The sequence below is a fragment of the Oryzias melastigma genome, linkage group LG17, assembly GCF_002922805.2.
Source record: "Oryzias melastigma strain HK-1 linkage group LG17, ASM292280v2, whole genome shotgun sequence".
In the NCBI taxonomy this organism is placed as follows: Eukaryota; Metazoa; Chordata; class Actinopteri; order Beloniformes; family Adrianichthyidae; genus Oryzias; species Oryzias melastigma.
The window spans coordinates 30,693,936-30,703,066 of record NC_050528.1 but is presented as its reverse complement, the minus strand read 5'-3'; the positions used below and the strand labels follow the sequence as shown (position 1 = coordinate 30,703,066).

The following is a 9,131-nucleotide window of genomic DNA, read 5'->3' as shown; positions in this document are numbered from 1 at the left end:
TAAGCATGTTTCTGCATGCTGATTGGACCAACGACAGCGCACAGTCTGCTGGTCCTGCTGGAACTTTCTATACGGGACTGTTAGCTACAGACGTCTTCTCTGTGCGGTAAGCGGTCCCGTTTTACTTCAAAGCTCTATCTGTAAACCGATAATATTTTAGTATTTCACCAAGGCAAACATCATTTGTTCACATTTCTAAAGCCGTGCAGTGACGGTACTTAAGCTTAGATACGGTGCTAACAGGTTTGTGATCGGTTACGTTATATTCTGCTGCAGACGGTCGATGTTAGCTTAACGTGCTGTATATCTGTGGCGCCAACACATTTGTTTTCTCGTCAGAGACAGAAAATTTGTGGAAAACTGAACAGGTTAAAAGTAAGATTTAATCTTTTTTTTTTCCTTTTTACAAGGAAGAAATTTATTGATCTCACATTATTTATAGGGTTCGCCTTCTCCCCGTTAATGTTTTTTCCCCCTGTTTGTAGTACACTGGTGATGTTTGTTAAAAACGTTCTAAGTGCTTGAAAAAAGTTATAGTTTTGTATTTTTTGCCTCAAAGTTGTCAAAACTTGTGAGATTTTCTAGAAAAAATCTAGAGGTTACCTTATAAAAATTAAATCATTTTGATGTATATTTAAATATATATATACTTTGTCTATGAACACAAATGTGTAGTTTTAAATTGTGATCTATTTGTAATATTTTTATTCTTCCTCTTGTTTTCCAGGTGCTGTAACTTTTGGGACTTTTACTGTGAACTTTATCTGGTAAATATGATTACCTGTCAGTTTTGCAGTAAAACATTGGCAACATTGAGGGGATTTGTATTGCATTGTAAAATTCATAGAAATGAACCGAATAGTTTTTTCAAATGCCATGGCCCAAACTGCAAGCGAACATTTACTACATATGCTGCTTTTAAGGCCCATTTTTATCGGGTTCACAGCTTGCCCACCCCTTCAGTTGGGGCTTCTTGTGTTGCCACAGATTTGAAATGTGTGTTTGATCTGTGTCAGTGTCAGCTTCATACTGTCAAAGAGCTAATTTGTCACCTTAAAGACCACATAAAGGAGGGGCGCTCTGTATCATGTCCAGTGAGTGGTTGTAGAAACACATTTAATGTGACGTCTTCATTCACTGCTCATATGTCCAGGAAACATCGAACATGCACAATGGAAAATATAAGTGTTGTATACAAGGACTCTGTTACCAAGCCTTCTGATGTCACTGTATGCAGTGAAGTACTTGAAGAATCAACTTCGGTGGCAAATGATTCCAATGATTTGTCACAAGATTTTAGTGAGGCTTTTTTAAGAAACCTTTGTTTATTTTATCTAAAACTGCAAGGTCAGCTTCTTCTTCCTGCCTCAACAATTCAGACAATTGTTGAAGAGATGCAAAATGTACACAAGATGGGACAGGATTATACTTTGAAAAAACTATCCTCACTTTTAAAAGAAGAAATGGGTCTGGCAGAGGAAAGTATCACAAAAATATGTGACTGCGTAAAACACTCAGACCTGTTCTCTGTAAGTCACGGGGGACCATTGAGAACAACACATGCAAGAACTCAGACTTTTAAAAAAATGTTCAGATATGTAGAGGCTAAAAAGATAATTCTAGGCAATGATGAGGACACAACAGAGAGGTTTGCCTATTACATCCCTTTGACACAAACAATAAAGAACTTGTTGGAGTCAAAACTATGGAAGGATTCAGTGTCACATGAGTCCACCAACACAGACTCAGATGATTTGGTTGACATCTGTGATGGACAAAGCTGCAAGTCAAACCAGTTTTTCATTGACAACCCAGGATGCCTTAAATTAATCTTGTACCAGGATTCTTTTGAGATCGTCAACCCTCTTGGATCTGCTAAGAAAAAACACAAAGTACTGGCAGTCTATCTGTCTTTGGCCAATTTACCCATACATGTACGGTCTAATACTGACAACATGTTGCTTGTCTTACTTTGTGGAGAAAGAGATTTTAAAAAATTTGGAATGCCCAAAGTTTTTTCAGAGATGTTATCAGATTTAAAAGAGTTGGAAGAAAATGGAGTGACTGTGGGTGAAGAAATTGTCAAAGGAGGCCTTTATTGCATTGCCGGGGATAATTTGGGGTCACACAGCATTGGCGGATTTAATGAAAATTTCAGTCGTTCTCAGTACTTTTGCCGTTACTGTGAAATAACGCTTGATGAGTTTCATTGTGATCCCAATGCTTGTGGTCCACAGCGCACACCTGAAAGTTACAACTCAGCTGTGGATCTTCAAACCGAAGACAGACAAGACACCAAAGGCATAAAGGTAAATTCCTTATTTAACTCACTTAAATCCTTCCATGTCTGCCACCCTGGACTACCACCTTGTTTAGGTCATGATATTTTTGAGGGTGTGTTATCCTATGATCTTCATCTGTACTTGAAGTATTTTATCAAGAAAAAGAAATGGTTTACATTTTCACAGTTAAACCGGCGCATTAATCATTTTAAGTACAAGGGATCAGATTCTCTTTCAAAGCCAAGTGCTGTCAACGCTGACGGGTCCAAGCTTTCTGGCCATGCTATACAAAACTGGAACTTCTTGAGGCTACTTCCTTTGTTAATCGGTGATAAAATACAAAATCCAGAGGATGAAGTGTGGCAGTTAACTCTCCAACTTAAAGATATTGTTGATATGATTTGCGCGCAAAAAATTTCGATCTCACAAGTAGCCTATCTTGATATTTTAATTCAAGAGTATTTGGAATCAAGGAAGTCTGAATTTCCAGAAAGTCAACTAAAGCCTAAACACCACTACATGAGACATTATCCAGCCCTTATTTTGAAATTTGGGCCATTGATCAGAGTCTGGACAATGCGTTTTGAAAGTAAACATGGCTATTTCAAGAGATGTGCACGGCATTTGAAAAACTTTAAAAATATCTACAAAACCTTGTCTGAAAGACATCAAATGTTTCAGGCATATATTTCAGCTGGCTCAGGATGCATTCAGATTCTGCATGTTAAAGACAGTTGTGCATTTTATCCCAGCCTTTATAGTGACGCAATCAAACTTGCTGTCAGTGAGTTTGGCTTCACAGAACGAGATACAACAGTTTCCACTACCATAGAGTTCAAAGGTACCACATATCAAAAGGGCAATTTCCTTGTGTACAAAAATGATCAAACTTTGGAGTTTGGAGAAATTTATGTAATTTTGATTCGAAATGACTCTTGTGTGTACATTGTGATGGAAATTCATGAAACCCAGTTTCATTCTGAGTATCACTTGTACTCTGTGACAAAACAAAGAATGAGTTTGCAGTGTGTCAGTATCACTGATGTAGTGGACTTTTACCCATTATCGTCATATGTTGTTGATGGGCAACAATATATTCCACTGAAGCACAGTGTGTAGGGAAAAAAAGTGACTAATGACTAGTGGATCAAAGCAAAATCTTAAAAAAAAAAAACAACAGCTGTTTTTAATATTTGAAGTACTGAACATAACGTAAATATTCAGTGTAAGTGTGTATATATGTATATTTTCACTTAGTTGTTTGTATAACCAAGTTATCTCATTTCTGTAATCTTACCTTTTTCTATATGAACAGAAATGTCTGGCTCAAAGAAAACATTTCTTCGGACTGCAGTCAATGAAGTCCTACCTGACCTTCCAGAGATGTCAAAAGATATTTTAGAAGAACATTTGCAGTCTCTTGGGGTGGACACTGATGAAGACCTTCAGTTTATTGAGGAAGCTGATTTATTAACTGTTCTGAGACCAATTCAAGCCAGAAAAGTTCTTGCGGCTTGGAAACTGAAATGTAAGTTAAATATGTTTAAAAATAATCCTAACACTTTCAAAAGCAAAAAAGGGCATGCGAATCAAACTTTTTGTAAAGCATTATTTCTTTTCCAGTAATGTCAATGTTTTTCCTAAGGTAAAACTCTGGAAGATTGCAGCTTTTCCACACCTGCTGCACCAGAAGCTGTGCTACCAATGATGTCACGTTCACCTGGAAGTTCCTCCTCAACCTCCTCCAACAGCTGCCAGAGTCCTGAGGTAGATTGGGTGACAACCTTTGTGGTACCATGGGACAAATTACCAGAAGAACTGATGCAGCTGCTCGAAAGAGGAAAACGGCCAAACCCTCGATTAAGAAGAGAGATGATTCGGATTGTTGCTAATGAGATGATGCGCAAAAGCTCTCGCATTAGCAAAAGCAATTCTACTGAAGTTGCTAAACAGATGGTGGCAAAATACCCCAGTTCCTTGCAAGATGTGATTGAAGGAGATGTGATTGGAGCAGGCTACCATTCTTTGGTCAAACAGTTACAAAACAGGATTGAAAACATGAAGCGATCTTCAACACCAAAAATAAGAAAACGAAAGACATTTATTGAGTCTGACACCGATGAAGTCTCTTCAGAACAACGCGCAGAAGTCCAAGACACTTATGGATGCACCAAATGGGATGTCAAATTTCTGCCACTTGGAGAGACCACTGAAAGTCAACTGGCGAAGAAAGAGAAGTTAAAGAAACTTTTGCAGGAGTGTGGTGCAAATCCTGATGAGATGAAACATCTAATGGAGATGACCTTCTACACACAACGTAAAGAAGTAAATCATGGCAAAGCAATAAAATCCCTTCTGGATGAATGGCCATTTTGGTTTGAAGAACAAGGCATGGCAGTCCATTTCAAGGAGTTGACTGGACTTGACCTGAAACAAACTTTCTTGAGAAATCTGGACTTGAAGGGCAAGCGTCTCCTGATCTACTTCAATACCGAGTGTGTGAAGAAAAGCAAGACATTCCAACAAGCTTTACTAAAGTTCAAAGTGATGCGGGGTCAACAAGGGGATTGTTCTGCAGATGTCATGGAGATGGTGCTTCTTCTGCTGTCCTACTTTAATGAGAAGGAGGAAGCAATGTTCTGCCATGTGGATGATGTGTGCCTTCCAGAAGAAGTGAAGGCAGATGAACTGAATTTAACACCAACCATTGTAGTATGTGGTAAGTAATTCATTTTCATTTTTTATATATGTGCTAATCTATGATAGTGATAACAGTTCTGTGACTCAGTTGTAAAGTTGTGACTTATTTTTGCAATGGTTGCATCTGCAGTATGTTTAAAGTCCCCCTATGATAATTTTCTTTGTTTAAAAAAAAAAAAATTGTCAGTGATGTTTTCATTATGATTATGAAGTTTTTAACCAAAATCCCACAACCTAAATGTCTGAAAAAGCCATTTTTCAGCCTACAAAATATTCTCTTAGGGGCGTGGCTTTTTGAGCTGAGTGGACCCGCTCCTTCACAGCCACACACACACACACCCCTCCCTGTCTGATTATGGTAGCTCTGTGTCTCGCTAGTGTAAATCATTGTTTTGAGCTAGATGTCAGTTTGGATGAGGAAGTGAAAAGCTTCGTGGACTGAACTTTAACTGATTTACGATCCTTTCCAACTGCGGTCAAATGAGCCGCCGTTCACATTTCCGTGGTCACATCAAGAAGCTCCGTGGAGTCTGGTGGAGATTTTCCAGCGTTCTCAGTCCTGCTACCGTAAGTATTGGATGAAACTCACACAAAAAATCCAGTGATGCTGATTTGACCACAGAAATGTGAACGGCGGCTCATTTGACTGCAGTCAATGTGAAGATACCATCTTCTCTTCTCCAGAACCTGAACTAGACACGTTCATCTGAATCACAAAATTCAACTTTAATACTTTGTTTCATCCTGTAGGCTGCAGCACATAGACAGTTTTAGAATTTAATTTTAGGAATTGGCAAGTTTTTTGTTTTTTATTTGTCAAACATTTGGCAGGGACCAACAGTCAAGACTTTTAAATCCCCATTCATAGAGGCCAAAAAGTTGATTTAGTGTTTGGTGAACCTTTAAAGTGGAAGTTGGCTGATGTATATATATATTTTTTATCCTTGTGCAGTTGATTGGTTTAATTATTTTTTTTAACTATAGGGTAGACTTGTTTTTTTTTTTTAAATATATGAACTAACCATTTTTGTTTTTACTCCCATGTCTTTTTTTCTACTCTTTCCTCATTTTCAGGGCGTTCCTGCTTTTCTGCAGGAAAGTTCATGCTGAGTCTGGATCGAAACCTTGTGCAGGCCAACATTACTTCATTCATCTCTGCACTATGCATGATGTTTGCAAGCTACTACAACTTCAACATCCATTACCCACTAGAGTTGGCATCAACTTTGGAGTTTTTACAGAGGTTTGTCTTTTTAGCTTTTAATTACAATTTTACAGATTTTGATCGCCCTTGAACAGAGGGGGCTCACACTATTAGCATGCAAGCTACTTTTAAGAGAAGTTCCAAAAGATCTACCTATATATAAATTTGAAATTCTTATATTTACTAGGGATGTCCTGATCCGATCACGTGATCGGAAATTGGGCCCGATAACGTGTTTGAGGACTCGATCGGAATCTGACTCCTTTGTCTAATCAGTATCGGATATTTCATGTATTCTCATTATGATCAGAGCTTTATATTTCATCTTACCATTCCGGATAAATACTCCACTAGAAGTCTGCATGTCATGATCACAAAATGTCATCACCAGAAAACGCAGCAGAAAACAGCAGCAGCTCAAACAGAAGGCTAACGTAAACAAAGCTAGCTAGAAAGCTAACTTCTGGGATCAATAACTCTTTTAAAAACACTTTAAACTGACAGCAAGTGTCTCCATTGTCTTAACGCAAACAACAACCCACAAAGGTATTCCAACAGAAAAAGACAGATTTTTTTTTCTTTTTAATGTGAAGCTCTTCATGCTGCAGACAGACGACTACACAGCAGCTGCTAACTGCTACATGCTAGCGCCGTGATATAACTCCTTAGGACCCGAGCTGTCCTTTGATATGCCTGTTTTATTTATCTGACAGAGAAATAACAGTTAAGAAAATTAACTACTGTGGTAATAAAACCAAAAGTGTGATGTCTTAAGAACTTAAAAAATAAGCACATAATCCTAAAAATAACTAAATAAATAAAACTAATAAATTAAAACTAATAATGATATCAGCTATTCACGAACACTCATCAAATTTTATGCTAAAACAAAGTCATAATTTATTTTTAAGAATTCTAAATGAGGACAGGAATCACATTTGGTCAAAAATGTTCAATAGCTCTAAAGATGTTAAAGCTAAAGTCACTAAACTTTATCACATGACTAATTATCACTTGTATAACAAGAAAATTGTATTTTTTCCTAGTTTATATCTCCTCTATTTTTACCTGTTTATTAAAGCTACTTCACAGAAGTGTTTTATTTAAATTTTTAATGATAAAAGAATGCTAATGAAAAATAAATAAGTGACAACACTAATCTGTTTCTTCAATTTATTCATGTTTTAAATGTCTTATACAAGTATCGGATCTGGACTCGGTATCGGCAGATACATAAAATCAAATGACTCAGAATCGGATTGGGCCCAAAAAAACCTGATCGGGACATCCCTAATATTTATATGCTTAAATACACAAGACTCATCGTGAAAAACATATTTTAAGTGTATTAGACCATAATTTAGCATTAAATGAATCCATAGACGAATATTTAAGATGACAGTAAAAAGTTTATCTGTTCTTTTGTTTTTTACAACTTGTTGAATTGGATTCATACATTCTTAGTTGTCGTGCCTACAGCATCACAGCGCATGCTGTACAGACAACTGTGCGGTCTGTTCTAGGTTCTTTTTCGGTGATAGGCTTCAAGCCTGTCGACAAAATTAGGGTTATTAGCAGTTACAGCCCCAGCCAGGCCCCTGGTCCGTGGGCAGGGCTTAAGAAGAATGTGGTTGTGGACGAAAACACTGCCTGAGTGGGCTCAGATCCCTTGAACCCGAACTGCTTGGCCATCCGCTGCGGACCTGACGTGTGGCTCGGCCAGCAGAGGCTTTCTGAAATGTGCCAGTTGATCCCATATCGGGTGTTCAGTGTTGTTGAAGATGCATGTGCAGTGACGTATGCATTAGAGGATGTTCACCTCGCCATTGTCCATGACAGTCAGGTGGAATGCTTCATAATGAGGATGATTATTCCCTGACGGCAATGATTTTAAAATATATGATAAGAAGCCCAGATGACCCCCCCCCCTGCATTGGTGTGTGAATGTCTGCCACAGACACCAGTGAAGATAAAGTATTCTTGTTAAAAAAAAAAAAAAAAAAAGTTCAGTGCGCGCTGTCTTGTGGGGTCCAGATGACCTCTTTTTTAATGTAAACATGGCTAGGATAGCCCAAGGGTTAATGAGCATCCCTGCTCTTGATTAATGGAACAGTTTATCCAAAACGTATTTATTATTTTAGAATTCTAGACATAAATTGAGACGTTTCATCAAATGTATATTAGTAAAGACTTGCAGATGACTTACTCATTTATAACATTTCTTTTTTCTCTTTCTAAAGATGCTTTTTCTCCATCAATCCGGAAAGGGGGACCAAAGTGGAGAAGAGAGCAAAGTCTCGTCTCAGCGTGAACCCAAGAGTCCTGACCTTGATCCAGGAACTGTCAGATTTCGAATGGCGAGACATGTAAACAGTGTGAGATCATTGGATCCACAGGTTTTTTTTTGTTCTTTGTTATCCAAAAAAGAAAATCATTTGAATATACATTTGTTTTAGGTGCAGTTTCTGTTTTTGGTTGTTTTATAGCAGTTTACCATCTACAAAATTTGCTATGTGTTTTAAGGCAAAGGTTGAGTTAAATAAATTTGTGGAAAGACATCTTTGTATTTCAATGATTCTTCAGTTTTAGTGTTGCTACACAGCCAGCAAATAGTTTTAAATGGAATAACAATTTCATTACTTGTTTTGTTATTGGGCCTTAGCAAAGCTATTGAACAGATTTAATAGTTGGACCTCAACAAAGAGTAAAACATGCAAATATTTGCATCAAAATTAGAAAACTATGCTTTAATCCATTGGTAACATTAGGAATCTATTTAACCCCTCCTCTCTCTTTGGGGTCCAGATGACTCCAACCATATATTAATGTGTGATTTCTTCCATGACAAAGGTGGACAGGATTTTATGTCTGCCATGGACATTAGTGAAACTCAAAAATCAAAGATAAAAAAAAAAAAGTTAAGCGCACTGACTTGTGGGGTCCAG

At 37.6% G+C, this 9,131-nt stretch overlaps 1 protein-coding gene across 3 annotated transcripts; it reads left to right on the top strand.

Annotated features, from left to right (window-relative positions):
• LOC112151430 lies at positions 1–8,744 on the top strand. 3 transcript variants are annotated; one of them, XM_024280389.2, is made up of 7 exons: positions 3–375; positions 728–767; positions 2,238–2,309; positions 3,598–3,810; positions 3,928–5,001; positions 6,057–6,159; positions 8,424–8,744. In XM_024280389.2, the coding sequence occupies exons 4-7, from the start codon at positions 3,600–3,602 to the stop codon at positions 8,554–8,556; spliced, it is 1,521 nt and encodes a 506-aa protein (XP_024136157.1). In that variant the 5' UTR covers positions 3–375; positions 728–767; positions 2,238–2,309; positions 3,598–3,599; the 3' UTR covers positions 8,557–8,744. The 3 variants fall into 3 exon arrangements, with proteins under 3 accessions (XP_036072267.1, XP_024136157.1, XP_024136148.2); XM_024280380.2 differs by lacking the exons at positions 3–375; positions 728–767 and having other exon boundaries at positions 6,057–6,225; positions 8,427–8,744; XM_036216374.1 differs by lacking the exons at positions 3,928–5,001; positions 6,057–6,159; positions 8,424–8,744 and having other exon boundaries at positions 1–106; positions 3,598–3,775.
• Positions 8,745–9,131: the final 387 nt, after the last annotated feature.

Bases quoted from the DNA above. Each gene is read 5' to 3' on its own strand.
- LOC112151430 (XM_024280380.2), top strand. From the start codon at position 3,600: ATGTCTGGCTCAAAGAAAACATTTCTTCGGACTGCAGTCAATGAAGTC. The intron at 3,811-3,927 runs GTAAGTTAAATA...GTTTTTCCTAAG, and splicing joins TGCGGCTTGGAAACTGAAAT to GTAAAACTCTGGAAGATTGC. The intron at 5,002-6,056 runs GTAAGTAATTCA...CCTCATTTTCAG, and splicing joins ACCAACCATTGTAGTATGTG to GGCGTTCCTGCTTTTCTGCA.